The sequence below is a fragment of the Talaromyces stipitatus genome, genomic scaffold, assembly GCF_000003125.1.
Source record: "Talaromyces stipitatus ATCC 10500 scf_1105507295555 genomic scaffold, whole genome shotgun sequence".
Taxonomy (NCBI): domain Eukaryota; kingdom Fungi; phylum Ascomycota; class Eurotiomycetes; order Eurotiales; family Trichocomaceae; genus Talaromyces; species Talaromyces stipitatus.
In genome coordinates, this window is record NW_002990116.1 from 2999607 (window position 1) to 3017066 (window position 17460).

The 17460-nt window shown below is 47.3% G+C and overlaps 6 protein-coding genes across 6 annotated transcripts, besides 1 other annotated feature; 3 read left to right on the forward strand and 3 right to left on the reverse strand.

The window, feature by feature from the left end:
• Positions 1-36: 36 nt before the first annotated feature.
• Positions 37-3310, reverse strand: TSTA_122100 (beta-N-acetylglucosaminidase, putative; the record flags this gene model as incomplete). The annotated part of the gene is made up of 4 exons (XM_002482421.1): positions 37-403; positions 457-3026; positions 3079-3197; positions 3261-3310. 4 exons carry the CDS (start codon positions 3308-3310, stop codon positions 290-292), a joined length of 2853 nt encoding a protein of 950 aa, XP_002482466.1. The 3' UTR covers positions 37-289.
• Positions 3311-5447: 2137 nt separating this feature from the next.
• On the forward strand, positions 5448-7135 carry TSTA_122110 (glucosamine-6-phosphate deaminase, putative; the record flags this gene model as incomplete). Its single annotated transcript, XM_002482422.1, has 4 exons — positions 5448-5482; positions 5733-5794; positions 5849-5997; positions 6061-7135. The coding sequence occupies 4 exons, from the start codon at positions 5448-5450 to the stop codon at positions 6949-6951; spliced, it is 1137 nt and encodes a 378-aa protein (XP_002482467.1). The 3' UTR covers positions 6952-7135.
• Positions 6006-6030: a microsatellite.
• A 7-nt stretch (positions 7136-7142) lies between the features above and the next one.
• On the reverse strand, positions 7143-8687 carry TSTA_122120 (betaine aldehyde dehydrogenase (BadH), putative; the record flags this gene model as incomplete). Its single annotated transcript, XM_002482423.1, has 2 exons — positions 7143-8160; positions 8209-8687. 2 exons carry the CDS (start codon positions 8685-8687, stop codon positions 7143-7145), a joined length of 1497 nt encoding a protein of 498 aa, XP_002482468.1.
• Positions 8688-9622: 935 nt separating this feature from the next.
• TSTA_122130 (choline oxidase (CodA), putative) lies at positions 9623-13348 on the forward strand. Its single transcript, XM_002482424.1, has 2 exons — positions 9623-10063; positions 10128-13348. Exons 1-2 carry the CDS (start codon positions 9817-9819, stop codon positions 11507-11509), a joined length of 1629 nt encoding a protein of 542 aa, XP_002482469.1. The 5' UTR covers positions 9623-9816; the 3' UTR covers positions 11510-13348.
• On the reverse strand, positions 11840-13488 carry TSTA_122140 (N-acetylglucosamine-6-phosphate deacetylase (NagA), putative; the record flags this gene model as incomplete). Its single annotated transcript, XM_002482425.1, has 2 exons — positions 11840-13286; positions 13415-13488. 2 exons carry the CDS (start codon positions 13486-13488, stop codon positions 11840-11842), a joined length of 1521 nt encoding a protein of 506 aa, XP_002482470.1.
• A 1873-nt stretch (positions 13489-15361) lies between these two features.
• TSTA_122150 (DUF895 domain membrane protein) lies at positions 15362-17453 on the forward strand. Its single transcript, XM_002482426.1, has 4 exons — positions 15362-16118; positions 16165-16772; positions 16824-16919; positions 16971-17453. Exons 1-4 carry the CDS (start codon positions 15474-15476, stop codon positions 17161-17163), a joined length of 1542 nt encoding a protein of 513 aa, XP_002482471.1. The 5' UTR covers positions 15362-15473; the 3' UTR covers positions 17164-17453.
• The last annotated feature ends 7 nt before the right edge of the window (positions 17454-17460 follow it).

Below are 17460 nucleotides of genomic sequence, written 5' to 3' on the forward strand. Positions count from 1 at the left end.
CCACCCACCAAGGACATGTTTGTGTTGCAAGCGATTCGTTCATTCATGAAGTCATTCATTGATACGGAAGTTTTAATAGACACAGGGCATATGTAGATGAAATACAATCGACACAGAATTGCACAGTAATATGAATGGGTATGTACTCATGACGGACAGGAGTATCATCCCCATGGAGAGTTGTCTCCTAATAAAATTCGTACAATGCAATAAAAACTCTTTCTCTCATATAGACACATATCATGAGCACCTGTCCACACATGGTAGACTATTTCGAGGGGCAAATATCTTAGGATGGCTGCATCAACTTCCACGTCGTCGCGTCACAGGTAACTTCTTCAAAGCTATGAAGCACCGTAAATCCCATTGCCGTCAAACTATCAAAATTTCCGTCGCCGTCGACCTATATTCAAGTTAGTTCTCAGCTCTTAAGCCGACGTAGAAGAATAAACGTACACAGTCAAGCATAACCGCATCTGCCCCGGATTTTCGAACTTGCTTGATTCCCAATAGAATCAATCCCTGCATCAAGGTTGCATATTCACCAACCGAAGGCGAGATGACTGGTGACGAAACCCCGCCTCCTCCTCCTGTGTTGTTGCTTCCGTTCACGGTAGAGGTATTGCTACCATTAACCTGTTTCTCCCTCTCCTTGTCCTTTTTATGTAATGCTGGAATGTACTCCGCTATCGCGGATTGACTGTTATAAATCACCACACTACCCAATATAGCACCATCTTCGGGCCGCTTTGCTCTTATGACGCCGGAGTGTGGTGCACCATTAAGTGCCATTTTGTATATTTCCATTACACCCTGTCGAGAATTGGTCTTGATATGGTCGAATATTGACTCCGCGTATTCCCAGCCATGGACAAGGTCGTAGTCTACCTCGTTTGTGTGTAAGCTTTTCGCAAGACCTTCAGGTGCTGTCCATGTCGATAACGGTCGAAGTAAGACGCTGCATAGAGGTCGTGATAGAGCCGTGTTCCATCCCAACTGAGCAAACCATTGTCGTAATCTTTTCCGTTCTACGGGGTTAGCAGCAGGAATTCCTAGATATATGCTCGGTAGCCGAGAGCCTAGTTGGAACCGCTTAACTCCTTTCCGTTGTAGTAGGCTTCGAATTGCCCGGTTATGAAGTGAATGTCCTATGGACAGCTTTCGTCTCGCGGGGTCCACGAATATGGAACCAATGACCCCGGTCCCAGTTGACCGGAAGAAATACGTCGTGCAGAATCCATATAATGCCTGTGTTGTACTATTTCGCACCACAAAATGTGCTTCATCAACATCGTCGTTTCGGAGAAGAAAACTATGGGACGAAACATTCGTTAATTCAGCATGCGAGCCGCTTTCTCTTACAGCATCTAGTAACGCATCAAGCGCTTCACTGTCACGCTGTTCATTCCACGCTTCGACTAACCAGTGTTGGCGCGATTGATGGATTTTCTGGCTTCGGCTGACCGTTCCAGGTAACGATCCGGTAGGTGAGAGTTCACCATACAACACTTTGACAAGCGCCTGTAGCGCCGTCTCGGTAAAATCATATGTACATATATACGTGCCGATAGACGGGTCTATAGCGAAGTCATACGGCGAGCTCACCGCAACCACAATGACGGGCTTTTCACGCCGTTCGCCTGTCTGGGAGTACTGCGATTTGCAAATCATGGATACGTGTTTGGTGAACCCGTGCTGATAGAGATTCCGATTCGAGTCGGCTGTGAGTATAACAACGGCACTGGCTCGGTCGATGAGACTCTCATGTATCGGACGTACTCCAGTAGATGTGTAGGAAGTGTGCAGCACACGTCCGGATCTTTGACGAGCAAGGGATCGACCGAATTCCCGAAAGACGCTCTCGCCGCTAGATATTGATGACCCTTTCTCCCACGACGCCGACGGGTCGGGTGAAGCGGTCATCAGGTCTAGCATCGACCGCGAAACTGCTGATGCAGGCAACGGCTTGACTAAAGGTGTCAGCAAAAGCAGTTCCTCATCTGGTTCGAGAATTTGCGGCAAAGGAAGCAGGTTGTTGGTATCGCGAACGAGAGTGATAGAGCTATCATACGCGCGGGTTGAGAGGCTAGTATGAGATGGCTGCATATGCGTCAAAACCTCGATACCACCTGGGTTCAAGGCTTGTTCCCATGTCGTGCAACGCGCCTTCATGGAAAGAACCCTTTGAAGGGACTGAGTAATACGCGAGCGACTGATCATGCCATTCTCAACTCCCAATTTCAGCCCGTTCAGAGCTTCCAGTTGGAAAGGATACGACCGACATAGGAGGGCCACATCACAGCCAGCCTTCATCGCCATGACAGTACCACCGCCCACACCGATGTTGTGTGTAAGAGCTTCCATTTCCAAACACTCAGAGACCACAACTCCGTCAAATTTCATCTCTTTTCGTAGAAGTCCGTCCACCACTTGTTCAGAAAGACAGGCATGCATTACATTCACTCCAGCTGAAGACATGGCAACTCCGCCAACCATCATCGCATCCAGGCCATTTGCTATGGCGTTGCGAAATGGAACCAAGGCACTCAAACTAAGCTGCTCCAATGACTCCGTAATCACAGGAACATCGGTTTGCGAACCCACAAATTCTATATTCCCGTACGAAGGAAAGTGTTTACCGCACGTGACCAATCCTGCCTCTTGATATCCTTTCATAGTTTCGACGCCGTATTGCGATACTTCCTGAGGATCATCTCCGCTCGTTCGAACACCGATGGGCTGACTGCGCACGTTGGTCAGGACGTCCAAAACAGGACCTAGAATCCAATTGACGCCAACAGCCCTTAACTCTTGCGCAGTGGCTGACGCAACTTCGTGGGCGAGTCGCTTGGAACCCGTTGCAGCAATGCCCATTGCACTAGGAAATTGTCGTATGTATATTTCATCGTATAAACTATTAACCCCTCCATTCTCTTGGTCTAGAGCAATCAGAAGTGGAACCGGATGTCCAGCATCCCGCGCTATTGTTTGGAGTTCCAGAATGAGCTTCGTAGTTTCTTCGGCAGCTATAAAGTATCATGAGCACTGTCCTATTTGAGCTGGATCGAAATGCCATACATTTAAGATTCTTGGCGGATAGCATAATACTGCCGACATGATAATTCTCGATCAGCGATCGGATCTGGTCGTCCACGGTTGTTCCGTCAAAACCCATCATAAAGAGCTGGCCCATTTGCCTACAATCGCATTATCAGTCCTAGTCCGAAAAGTCCTCTTTCCTATATGCATATGGAATTTACCAGTCCAAGTCGTCCCATATTGGGGGCAATGTCCCGTCCTTTGGGGCCATGACGGCCCGGCGCGAGGGATTGCCAGCTCGCGCGATGATCAGGCCAGACTGGCTTCAATTATGTCGGTCGGAACGAGATCTATCTTATGTGGAATGATGCGATGGACGGTATCGCTATTCGAATAGGGTCTGGGCGGTAGTAACGTCGTCCGCGCAATCTACAGACCGGGATCGGAGGCTGGTCGCAAAAATAAGCTCACACGTCTCCGACAGTCGTCGCAGTGCGATGAGAACTGTGTATAAGCTTGAGATAACACTTGCAATAGCTGATAGTTGTTATAACGGTAATGTAGGTGTATTATTCGAGAGACCGAGGAGTCGAGTCGCGAATTGTAGCTGCAGAAAGGGTGATGTTGGATGTCAGATGAAGCCTCACCGGAGTCTGGAGATAGCTCCGCGGGAAGGCGTTATGACAACAGCAGGGTTAAACACGCAAGGGTCTCGATAGCCTGAGCTTATCTGATTTGCGACATCAGACACAAGAAGATAGATTATGGCAATATCAAGACAAAAGCTTAAAAAAAAACATGCGACAGCTGTGCCTGAGTCAAAAGGGACTGGAGAAAGAATCATGGGGGACGCTTTGGCTCCTCAACTTCAGTGCTCTTACTACGGAGCAGCTCACGTGCTGACCTCGACCGATAAGGCCAACAGATAAGCTGAATTAATCGACGTTGATTGGGTAGATAACTTGGCAAGATCACCTGACCAGCCTCTAACTCGGCACGACCCCAGACTGGGCCAGAAGAGGACTAGCGCTAATTTCTTTAATATTTCAGTTTCATTTTTTGGATCTTTACTTCCGTGCTCATAGAAACCTCAGCAACATACGACAGACTCATTACATCGAAATATTTGGGGGAGAACTAAACGGCCACAACCCTAGAAGACGAAACCTGAACGCTTGAGGGTACATATACGCGGACTCTACATTGAGAGTATCGTTTATAGCAGATTAAATGAATTGCTCAAACCGAGAACTTAATCTCGGCATACAGCTTTCCAGTTAATTTCTAAACAACCTCGGAGGTGATCAGAGCTGCATATATAGTGGCTTACCTTACTGACATCTAGGTTAGTCTTCTAGAACACGTGCGATGAAGGTGCCATGTCACAGTTAAAGACAAGCAGCGGTTTGTTACTTAAGTTAACCATCAGTGTATGGCTTATGTAACATACTGCCATACAAAAGAAGAGAATGCCACCGTTGCAGCAAATGTCACGTTGCTCTGGCTGGATGCAACCATCCTTGGACGCCTTGGCATGTCCGGATGCGCTTAGACATTTCATTTTGATATGGCATGTAATGTATGAATCGCAATCGCATATGAAGTTCCTTGTCGACGATGAAGCGAACATGGATGAAAAAAGAGGGATTGAGGGCATATATAATTTATAATTTCAAAAATATCTTTCGGAGTCTTGTCTGTCTCTCCATAATGGGTCGGATCGGACTGTTCGGCGTGTTGTACGGAGTATGGTCAGTACCTGACAAATCTTACAGGTACATACAGTACGGGTATGTAAATATTGAATATAGAATGCGTATTGTAACGATCTAATACATGTAGATATTCAGATATGTATGCATGCAACCAATTCCATGTCGGGAAAGAAAAGATAAGGTGAATTATTGCTATGCGCAAACCAGCTATAAATGAAAGAGAAGTCTTCGCAGGTCGAGTTCTTAGATAGTTACTGGACTAGATCATCGGATGAATTCTGCTATAGCTTACAACTGTTGTATGATGAACAGGAATATCCTGCTTATCACTAAGTAGTTAAGAATATGTTATCTGACATACAAAGCTTAATATCTATTCGTCAATGGCGGGGCTATAAGCGCAACATGACATACGATGGAGCCGTTACACTACAATCTTCAGATTCAAGGCAACCGTCGCCGTCGCTGTCGCCATCCCGCCGGAGACGGGGCAAATGTAGTACGTACCGATACGTTGCTGGCGACATCCATTACATTTACGGTGCTAACTAATGAATTCTATGAGTGGTAAGTGTGATTGATACAGAGAACGTAACTGGCCAGCTCTATGCATATACATAGATGTGTAATTTTACTACTCCGTAAGTTTCTAATCGGCGTAATCAATTTGAGTCTGTATCTTACCCGTAGAGTATGGTTCCATCCTTTATCACCTGCGTTGGGTCCATGTAACTCACTTCTGTCTATTTTTTTCTTATTCATCTACTGTTTCTTTCTCTCGTCGATATTCCATCTTCTAAATATATACGCAAGACTTGATTGACCATATCTGCGAAACAACATCTACAGCCTGCAGTTCGGCATCCCGCATCTTCTTATCGGAAGCTTAGGTGAGGTGACGTAGTTCGCCTTCAATCTGCACAATGTAAGGGATAAACCGCGTTGAGTGCAAACCAATCTTATCTGACTGTTCAATAGGAGGGTTATCATCCGTGAGGATCCTCAGGGCGTCTCTGAGTACATTGCCGAATATATAGTTAGTATGTATTGTCTATATCATTGGGAAAAAGCGCATACAAGCTAACTTGGATCAGGCCGAATCAATGCCTTCAACCCTACGCCTGAGAAGCCGTTTGTCCTCGGTCTTCCTACCGGTAGTAGTCCAGAGATCATCTATCGCATCCTCGTGCAAAGGCACAAGGCCGGCGAGGTTTCGTTTCGCAATGTTGTTACATTCAACATGGTTAGTGCAAAGAAAGAAAAAAAAAAAAAAAAACACGCCTCGATCATGGTCTGATAGAAACAGGACGAATATGTCGGCATCCCGCGCGACCACCCCGAATCATACCACAGCTTCATGTACAAACACTTTTTCTCCCATGTCGACATTCTCCCCGCCAACATCAACATCCTGAACGGCAATGCGCCCGACCTCGCCGCCGAAGCAACCGCCTACGAAGCCAAAATCGCGCGCATGGGCGGTATAGAGCTCTTTCTCGGCGGCGTCGGACCAGATGGGCACATCGCCTTCAACGAACCAGGCTCATCACTTACAAGTCGCACGCGCGTGAAAACCCTGGCCTACGACACCATAGTCGCCAATTCACGCTTCTTCGACAACGACGTCAATAAAGTGCCCAAAAAGGCATTGACAGTCGGTATCCAGACGATCATGGATGCACGCGAAGTCGTTATTGTTTGCACGGGATCGCACAAGGCGCTTGCGCTGCATCACGGTCTGGAAGGCGGTGTCAATCACATGTGGACTCTATCTGCGCTACAGTTGCACCCTCACCCGCTTATCGTCGCGGATCGGGACGCTACGATGGAACTCAAAGTGAAGACGGTGAAATATTTCGAGTCTATCGAGCAGTCTGGTACGGATGCGCGTACACAAGGGCCGCCGCTTGTCTATCGTCCGAGAACCTACGTCCCGGCCCCGTTAATTACCACCGGAACTACAGCTGCGGCCGTAAAACCAGCTGTCACATCGGTTCCTTCTGAAAACCAACGTGTCCTCGTGCCCAAAGATCTCAAAATCAACACCGATATGCGCCGCTCCGCCGACGAGGACGGCGAATTGACGCCAGATAGTATGTCGTCACGGATATTAGATTCCGGTATTTCGGGGCTGGATGCTGCGCTCAAAGGGGAATTATCGCCTGACCGTATGGGGTCGAGGATGACTACTGTTTAAAAGTGTGTTCATGAGCATCTATGTAGTATTTGTTATTTTCTTTGGAAAGATCGCATCTCGAGCAGGTTAGGGTTTGCTTTTTGTCTACCGTCTATTAAATTGGCTAGATTGAAACAATGTTTACTGGAGTTAGGTTGTATGTACTAATATTTGGCACACTATTCAAATGATGTACATTCTATACGACAGGACTATAACTTTGCAAAAGCAGTAGCCACAACATTACTCATATCCACCAAGGTACTCTTATTCCGTACCCAAGCCTCTATCCCCCTTCTACCATTCTCAACGCCAACACCACTCTGCTTCCATCCACCCACGCTCATTTCAGCGGGTGACTCCCCCCATGAATTCACCCATGTAATACCAGCCTGTAATTGGTCGATGATACGATGCGCAAGGTTCAGATTGGACGTGAACACGCCCGCTGCAAGGCCTAGTTCAGAAGTATTGGCGCGTTGAACGGCTTCTTCGACGGTGTCGTACGCAAGGATAGAAAGGACGGGACCGAAGATTTCTTCTCGGACTATCTTCATTGAATCCGTGCAGTCGGTGAAAATGGTCGGCTGAACCCAGAATCCTGTTTGGAGCTCTCGCGGTAAATTGGCGGGTTGACCGGGCCCGCCGTAAAGGAGTTTTGCTTTATCTTGCTCAATGCCGTGTCGGATATAATCTGTGACTTTTTGGTGATGGACTCGTGATACGAGCGGACCAAAGTTTGTTGCGGGATCCATGACAGGACCCGCTCGAACGAATTGCATTTTTTCTACCAAACGTTTCTCAAAGGCTGCCTTCATATCTCTGGGGACAAAGACCCGCGTTCCGTTTGTGCAGACTTGTCCCGTGCTGTAGAAATTGGCCATCATGACACCGTCAACGGCATTTTCGAGATCAGCGTCTCGTAGGATAAGGAGTGGTGATTTGCCGCCGAGTTCCATTGTGACGTATTTCATGTGTCCAGCTGCTGCTCCGGCTACTCTTTTGCCTGTGGAAACCTGTCCGGTGAACGATACCTTGGCGACTGAAGGATGAGCGGTCAGATATGCGCCAACGTCACCGGCACCGTGGACCACATTGAAGACGCCAGCAGGGAGACCGGCTTCGGTGTATATTTTGGCGAGGGTCTCGCCGTGGAGGGATGTGAATTCGCTGGGTTTGTAGACCATTGTATTACCGGCTGCGAGGCAGGGTGCTGATTTCCATAGAGCTCTATATCGCATTAGCCTTCTACCCGTCTATTGGGAAGGAGAATCTCACATCTGAATAGGATAATTCCAAGCTCCTATACCCACGCATACACCCAGAGGCGCTTTCTTAGTATAGACCCAAGCATCTTCCCTCAATTGAGTGGTCTCGCCATTCAGCCCACCACCACCCACCAAATTCGCAAAATATTCAACCACATCGGCGCCCGTCGCGACATCGACTACACTAGTCTCACTGAATGCTTTCCCGGTATCATGTGTTTCAGCCGCGGCTATTTCATCGTTGCGTGCGCGCAATAGTTGAGCTGCTTTTTGCAGAATGCGCGCGCGCTGAATTGCGGGCGTGGCGGCCCAGGACGGAAAGGCCCTTTCAGCGGATTGAATGGCCTTGTCAATGTCGGCGCGTGAAGCTTCGTGGATGTCGGCGATGTGCGCGCCGGTTGCAGGGTCGATACTTTCAAAGGTCTTGTTGGAGGTGGCGCGTTGAGTCTTGCCGTCGTAGTAGAGCTGGCGAGCGGAATAGGTGGCCATGTTTGCTATAGTGAGTGATCACTTGGAGAGAAGTAAATCAATCGAGAAGTCGTGAGAGTAAAGGAAGGAAAGTACAACGAGCTGGAACTTTTTACCTCATTGCTTCTTCCTGAGGGGCCGCGGCGACTAGCACCTCGGCGCGTCATTGGCTGTGCCACCACTTCAACATTTCTAGACTCGACGTACTAAGTTATAAGACAAATACTACGTACGTACTATCACTATTCAAGATCAGACAGTGTCAATTGAAAATATACCGCTTGATTATTTACTTGATACAGGTTGCCCCGATTAGGAATTCCCACCCCGATTGCCATTTCCGATAAGGCTTCCCGGTACTAGCGTCCCTCTCTTATCGAGCGGATCTTCTTTGATTCGGGCATAGAAGCAGAGCTGGTAATGATAATATGTTCTGGCATTCTTATACAGAATGCAGTGCCATATGTATCATATCCTCTACATTGATACGTACTTGTATCGAGCATTCAGGTCAAAGTGCCCCCCGTCTCTAAAGCACTTACTAAGCTAGTCGCAAAAATTTTCCATAGTCGGCTGGGCAATTGTGGGGGATCCTCACCGACGTCACTTAGGTTGTTTCACTGAAGCACAGCTCAGAGTCAACAGTATATACTAGATGCTAGACGCTAGATGCTAGACGCTAGATGCTAGACGGCAGTGAGAATGTGGCCAAGAAGAGTCATTGCAGTACTTAACTCAGTATGACACTCTCTCCAGTCAGTCAGTCAGTCAGCAAGGCGTAGCTGGTTGGCAACTTGGGGCAATGTTATCGGCTTATCGGGGCCAGTAGGAAAACATGGCGGCCAGGATCCGGCAGCCACACACACGCACACACATACACCCGACATACTACTATAGTAGTACAACATGTCTATGAGATTACGAGTCTCTATCTTTCTAGTCCAGAAATTTAACTAGACAAAAACAGTTAAAAAATATCTTCGTGGCTGTACGAGCAGCCCCACATGTCCTGGATCCACATGACATTGATTGCCTGAGGACGAGAAAACCTAGAGCAATAAATCTCCAGCTCGTCTCTTTTTCTTTCGTTATTCCTTCCACACCCTGTACAGTCAATCTCCTTCTTATACTTATCAATTGAACAACCACCATGGCGATCACAGTCCTTCTGCCACCCAGTGAACTGGACAGCTACGACTATGTCATCGTTGGAGGAGGTACCGCTGGTTGCGTGATCGCCTCGCGCCTCGCCGAGTACCTTCCCAACAAGCGCATTCTGTTAATTGAGGCTGGTCCCAGTGATTACATGGACGACCGAGTCTTGAATCTAAAAGAATGGCTGAGCCTGTTGGGCGGAGAGCTGGACTACGACTACCCAACGACTGAGCAACCAATGGGTATTACCTGGCCGCGCCCCCCTTCCTCCGAAAATATACCTTGACAAAAACTGACAGACCCCAGGAAACAGTCATATCAGACATTCCCGAGCCAAGGTCCTTGGCGGCTGCTCTTCTCACAACACTCTGATCTCCTTCCGGCCTTTCGAGTATGATTTGCGTCTTTGGCAGGAATCCGGATGCAGAGGCTGGTCCTTTGATATGTTCACTCGAGTGCTCGATAACTTGCGAAACACTGTTCAACCAGTGCATGAGCGCCACCGTAATCAGCTTTGCAAGGATTGGGTACAATCCTGCTCGAGGGCATTGAACATCCCGATTATCGAAGATTTCAATAAGGAGATTCGTTCCAAGGGTCAATTGGAGCAAGGAGTTGGCTTTTTCTCTGTGTCGTACAATCCAGACGACGGTAGACGCAGCAGTGCTAGCGTGGCTTATATTCACCCTATTCTCCGTGGAGAGGAAAAGAGACCAAACCTCACCATTTTGACCAATGCGTGGGTTTCACGGGTCAACGTGGACGGTGACACGGTCACCGGCGTTGATGTGACCCTCCAATCTGGTCAGAAGTATTCTCTAAAGTCCAAGGTTGAGACTATCATCTGTGCTGGTGCGGTTGATACCCCACGACTGTTGTTGCTATCCGGAATTGGCCCTAAGGATCAGCTATCATCGCTTGGAATTCCGGTTGTGAAGGATATCCCCGGAGTCGGCGAGAACTTGCTTGATCATCCCGAAACTATTATCATCTGGGAACTCAACCGACCCGTGCCACCTAATCAGACAACCATGGACTCTGATGCAGGAATCTTCTTGCGCCGAGAGCCACCAAATGCCGCCGGTAACGACGGAACTGCGGCTGATCTGATGATGCATTGCTACCAGATTCCCTTCTGTCTGAACACCACGCGTCTTGGGTATGATGAGCCTGTAGACGCTTTCTGCATGACACCAAACATTCCCCGCCCACGTTCTCGCGGTCGTCTCTACTTGACCTCTTCAGACCCCAACGTCAAACCCGCTTTGGATTTCCGTTATTTCACCGACCCAGAAGGTTACGACTCCGCAACCATTGTTGCTGGCTTCAAGGCCGCTCGTGAAGTCGCTAAACAGGCACCCTTCAAGGATTGGATCAAGCGCGAAGTCGCTCCTGGACCTGGCGTCGTCACAGACGAAGCACTATCTGAGTACGGCCGTCGCGTAGCACACACAGTGTATCACCCGGCTGGAACAACCAAGATGGGCGACATTGAATGTGATCCACTCGCCGTGGTTGATCCACAATTGCGAGTCCGCGGGCTCAAGAAGATCCGTATTGCGGATGCCGGCGTCTTTCCGCACATGCCTACTATTAACCCTATGCTTACTGTGTTGGGTATTGGAGAGCGAGCAGCTGAGCTCATTGCTGAAGATGCGGGTTGGAAGAGGAACCAGCCTAGGCTGTAATCTCAAAAAACTTAGAAGTATATTTGTGGAGATGAATAGAGGTGGAGAGCAATGGTAGCCTTGTACGCACTACTTTGATACCCTATAGAGCATTCTTGATTATGAGTGGTCTATGTTACGTTGAAATATACAATGACATAAACATGAAAATAAAAGCAGTATAATCTATGGCTTCCATCTACTCGAATCGAGCATGCTATGCAAATAATCAAACAATACGAAATAGAACAACACATCATAACCGTCCTTAATATTTACAAGAATATCCACCACGCCTTACCGTTGAGCATCCAAATCCCACACACCCCCGAAAAGAAGAGAAAAAAAAAACTACAAACTCTCCTCCGAATCGAACACCTTAATCCCAAACTTCCACACCTGATCCACCGTCAAAGTAGGTCCGCTATACGAATCAATCGTCTCCCCCAAGACCACCAAATCGGCATCCGCGCCATGGTCCAACGTCCCCTTGACCTTCTCCATGCCCAACATCTTGGCCGGGGTGAGAGTAACGGCACTCAACGCCTCGGCTGTAGTCGCCGATGTCCATCGTCGGAAATTATTCACGCATTCAATCAAAGTCGCAGAACTTCCGGCGATTTTATCGGATCCTTCGAGCGTGAGTCTTACGCCCTTTTTAATGATTCGATCACCGTTCGTCCAGTCGTAGACTCCATCCGGTAAACCACACAGACGCATCGCGTCAGTCACGAGAATGAGTCCCTCGCTATGCGCATTGTACGCAATCTTGATAGAGGTAGGATGTAAATGGATCCCGTCGGCAATAACCCCAAAGTAGGGTTTTGGTAAATCGCTCTGTCCCAAGAGACCAAATACGCCGGGATTGCGATGATAAAAGGGACGCATGGCGTTGAATAGATGGGTTATCATTTTTGCGCCCTGGCCCACGGCGCTCATGGCTTGTTCGTAGGTTGCGTCTGAATGGCCGATGGAGTAGATTATGCCACGGGATGTGAGGTCGGGGATGTTTTTAATCATGGTGCCTACTTCGGGGGCGGCGGTGATCATTTTAATTGCTGGTCTTGCGGAACCGTGTTGGGTGTGACCATTGGTCAGACCGTTTGCGTGAATGCTCTTGTGAAGGGATTTGGCAATTGGCGTTGCTGGTGTTGGCGTCGCGACGCCTTCGTCAATAGTGCCATTCTCATCATGCGTAATCACCTCGGGGATGTTTTCACGTCCGTAGCAATTGATAATATCCTGAAACCCTTCTGTTGAAGCTAATAGAACCTCAGGCTTATGAATCCCATTTCGCGATGGACTGATAAATGGACCCTCGACATGTGCCCCCAAAGATTCCGCACCATCTTCCGGTCTACGTCTCCCCGTCGGCGCAAGAGAAGGAAGAACCTTTTTATAATTCTCCGCCGTTGTACTCACAGTCGTCGGTAGGAAAGAAGTCACACCAGTCTTGATCAAGCCGCGATTCGAAGCAATAAATCCCGCATCGTATTCTTCCTTCGTGGCCTGAGGAACAGAGTAATCAAACCCCTGGGCACCGTTGAGTTGTACATCGATAAAACCCGGTGCGAGAATGCGACCATTTAGGTCGATGACTTGATCCGGTGAGAGATGGAGTTCATAAAAGGCTTCTTGGTCCTTGAGGACTTTGCCGGTTAGGGAATCGATCCAGAGGTCTTGTTCGATGAGCTGGTTGGCTTTGAGAATGCGGCAGTTTGTGAATTTGGTGATGCACGGAGGCGATGTTGGCTGGCGGGTGGGCATGATGTCACTTGAATCTGCTTCTTGAGTATACCTGTATAACAAGGATGACAGTTGTGTATATTGACTTGTAGTATATTGATCCAGCTATGACTGAATAGAAAAGAGAAAAGAATAAAAGAAGAAAATAGCGGGCACCGGCCGATAAGTATAGATATGAACGCTTGTGGACCAGGCCAGGCACACTCCGAAGGTACGTAACAAGAAACAAATGGCTCCTCGGCACGATGGGACATGGAAAGACTCCGGATTGTGGTTGGATGATTCAATTATCTTACTCTTTGTATTGTTATCGTTGCGCCCTCAATTCAAAAACGGTACTGTCTGCTACGACGACATTTGCCAATACTACGGTACGATTTCCATGATAATCGGTAACCACTAGGTATTTACGATGTCGTATGTATTGATACGTAAAGATCTTTGCCACGAGGCGTGGCGTGACCGTATCGTGGTCGGAATGTCGGAGTCTAGTTGTCTACGCCGGATACGCCGTAAGGGATGCTTTCGGCAAGCCGGGTTGGTTTTGCAACTACATAGTAGGTGTTCATCGCCGTTTTTGATTCGGACAGTGAATCGAATGAGAGGTCATACTTATTTGCGGAGTGTGGTAGTGGGATGCTTGTATCGGTAAAACCGATACAGACGTCGCTGGTATCGGTAATACGAAGGTAATTTACATAGACATCCCTCACCTCGTACAATCATTTATCTTGTTGAGTATTTGAACATCACGTTCATGTACTTACAATATTGTTTATTATTAAGATCACTATTCGTCCCATCATGAAAATACATCAAAATACATCATGTAGATGTACCACGACTCCATAATAAAAGTGCTATGTGATATTGACAACGGCGGGGTAGAATGCAACCGTATCTTTATGATTTCATCCCATGTAACGCTTCAATGACTGATACTGGCCGAGGCGGGACGTGAATCAGTTCTACCTTCATTACGAAAAATGACTACTTTTCCTCCTATATATTTCCAAATCTCTTGCTTTGAGAGACATTATTTAGATGTTTGAATAGATGAAGCGAACAGAGCAGTAGCTAGAATACCGGGCCCGATATATCGGAGTAATGCTCAATGTTCTAGGATATTGGCTGAACCAGAGTACTGGGTCAACGTTAAGTGTAAATCTGCTCCACTGCGATCCATTAAATCAACTTATCAATCAGATTTAACGAATAGAATGTCACATCACAAGGGTAATCGTTGACATTGAAACACACTGTTGACAGCCCTAAGGGATACACTATCCAAAGGGCTACGCTAACCCACTTTCGGACAGACTAGCTGTTTGCGTGCATGATTGCCGCATGCGGTAATTTTGCTCTATCTCCATTTCTGGCCATTCATTCCAGCCCAGCCAAAATTCATGATCTGCCACTAGTATTCAGTATGGTTCAGCCTAGGAAAATCTCTAATTGCACCCGGGCAATATGTGTTGTTGTCTCTTGTGATAAATTCTAGACATGTCTCGCATTCCTGAGACATCAAGAATGCGCAGAACCGATCGAATCACGAGTCAGGTCTCATTGCAGCCGCTTCGGCTGAAATGCAGCCAGCCTGCTGCTTGATCGCATGCTGCAAATAAATTCGACTCCATTATTGATTCGCCCGTGGAACACTCGACGGTCTGAAATAATCTCCGTAAAAAACTATCGAAAGATCTGCAAGCCCGCTTTCAGTCTCCCGCCTACTTTTATCCAAGGCGATAGATACTATTGTTGTCTTGTCTTACCACTAAACCCACCTCGTCATACATATCGAATAGGTTTCTCTATGATTTGTTTCGTGCGTCGAACTTGGCAAAATTGCAGAATGCACGAATCAGAATCCGCCTTTCTTGTATCAGTGTATCTTGCTTTTTGATCCTTGTTCATACTTCGTAAGCTCCTAACTAATCCGGCGTGCTTTTAGTCAGATTGTTCGGATCGATTGAAATGTTGTAGCTCGTGACTGACTCTACTTGCATGTTTTTTTGTCTTGGTCCGCTGCAGTTCATTTACTTTTGTACACTGTGTGCACCACCTGTCTTCGGCGGATGCTTATCTTGAGTCTCACTGTTTCGTTTCTCTTACATGTCAATATTCATTACGGCCGATCATCCTGAACATAAGTTAAGACTATTTTCGACCACAGGAACGTCGAAAAGCTTTTATACAAGCCTCCATCTTCAACAATTGCCAAACTGGTAAATCAGTCATAATGACCGCCGAGGATGAGAAAGAGTTCTCCAAGCCTATACACGAAAATGACAACACTACCACTAAAGAACCATCCCAACATCTAGCATCAGGAGAAATGCAAGCGCAAGCACATCAACCGACCGGCGAACAAGTCGTGCCCTCAGTACAAGGCAAACCGTGGATGTACAAACCCCTCAAACTCGGACCATGGACACTTCCGTGGTATGCCTCTCCCGAAACTCAATTACTAATGGTCTCGTTCGTCTGCTTCCTCTGTCCAGGAATGTACAATGCCGTCAATGGCCTTGGAGGAGGTGGGCAAGTCAATTTCCGCGACGTGAATAATGCAAACACCGCTTTGTACAGTACCTTTTCAGTGGTGGGGTTTTTCGCGGGATCGATTGCGAACAAAATCGGGTTGAAGTTAACGCTTTCCTTTGGCGGATTCGGGTATTTTTTATACGTCGCTTCGTTGTTGTCGTATAATCATAACCAGAATGTTGGGTTTTTGGTGTTTGCGGGTGCGTTGTTGGGTGTTTGTGCGGGATTGTTGTGGTGTGCTCAGGGGGCTGTTATGATGAGTTATCCGCTTGAGAGTCAAAAGGGTTCGTTTATTGCTACCTTTTGGATTATATTCAATCTAGGGGGAGTTATAGGAAGCTTGGTATGTTCACGTACTTACAGATTGCAACCTGTTACTGACAAATAAGGTCCCCCTCGGCCAAAATATACACTCAACAGCCGGTGAAGTTAATGACGGAACGTACATCGCATTCATGATCCTCATGGCAATCGGCTTCATCCTTGCTTGGGGCCTATCAGACTCGAAATATATCAAACGCAAAGACGGGTCAAGAGTCATCGTCATCAAGCAACCCACATGGAAGACCGAGATAATGGGTCTATTCGAAACCCTCCGCTACGACTACTATATCATCTTGCTTTTCCCCATGTTCATGGCCAGTAATTGGTTTACAGCATATCAATTCAACGCGATGAACGGCTCTTACTTCAATATCCGTACTCGATCACTGAACAGTCTGCTGTACTGGCTCAGCCAAATGATTGGCGCTTTCGTGTTTGGGAAATTACTTGACCTCAAGTTTTTGTCGCGGACTATGCGAGCAAAGCTGAACCTAGGCCTTTTGTTTGCGCTCACAATGGGTATTTGGGGAGGAGGTTATGCCTTCCAGAGGCAGTATGACCGTCAGACAGTCAAGCCTGATATGGACTGGAGTTCGCCGGGTTATGTTGGACCCATGTTTTTGTACATGTTCTATGGGTTTTATGATGCTTCTTTCCAGACATGCACGTATTGGTAAGATGCTCCATAATAATGGACAAGGGAATAGTGCTTACCGATCTATAGGTTCATGGGCTCCCTGAGCAATAACAGTCGGAAACTCGCCAACTTTGCTGGATTCTACAAAGGTATCCAATCTGTCGGCCAGGCCATTACTTGGCGGTAAGTCTTATATCTTTATCTGTGTCAAATAAATATACTGACTGCTTTCAGTATGGATGCACTGGAGACATCTTTCATGCGCGAATTCGCAGCTTGCTGGGGCATCCTCGCCGGATCCCTCGTGATTGCATCACCTGTAGTCTTTTTCAGGATCAAGGATCATACAGACGTTGAAGAAGATCTGAAATTCTCGGACGAGACTCTGAACGAGGTTGCTCCTACTGCTGTCGTGGAACAGAAGTAATTTCTTACTGGTTGTCGTTGATAGTCATGCTTTCCTCGAGGCCTCTTCTTTTGTATCGCTACGTTACCATGCTCGATCGCTTATGGTGAACTACCATCCTTATGCCATGCATTCTCGTTTCTTAACTTTGGCATTGCTTCGCATTCTACCACTCGTTAACACTGTATTGTATGGGAGGGATTTCTGGTCTTTATGTAATTATATTCTCATAATGTACCTAGAACAGAGCTTGACTTTCCAGGGACATGTAGGATACCAGAACCAAATACTGAACATACACCCATCCTCGCAACCTTT

Bases quoted from the DNA above. Each gene is read 5' to 3' on its own strand.
- TSTA_122130 (XM_002482424.1), top strand. From the start codon at position 9,817: ATGGCGATCACAGTCCTTCTGCCACCCAGTGAACTGGACAGCTACGAC. The intron at 10,064-10,127 runs GTATTACCTGGC...GACAGACCCCAG, and splicing joins AACGACTGAGCAACCAATGG to GAAACAGTCATATCAGACAT.
- TSTA_122150 (XM_002482426.1), top strand. From the start codon at position 15,474: ATGACCGCCGAGGATGAGAAAGAGTTCTCCAAGCCTATACACGAAAAT. The intron at 16,773-16,823 runs GTAAGATGCTCC...ACCGATCTATAG, and splicing joins TTCCAGACATGCACGTATTG to GTTCATGGGCTCCCTGAGCA. The intron at 16,920-16,970 runs GTAAGTCTTATA...GACTGCTTTCAG, and splicing joins GGCCAGGCCATTACTTGGCG to TATGGATGCACTGGAGACAT.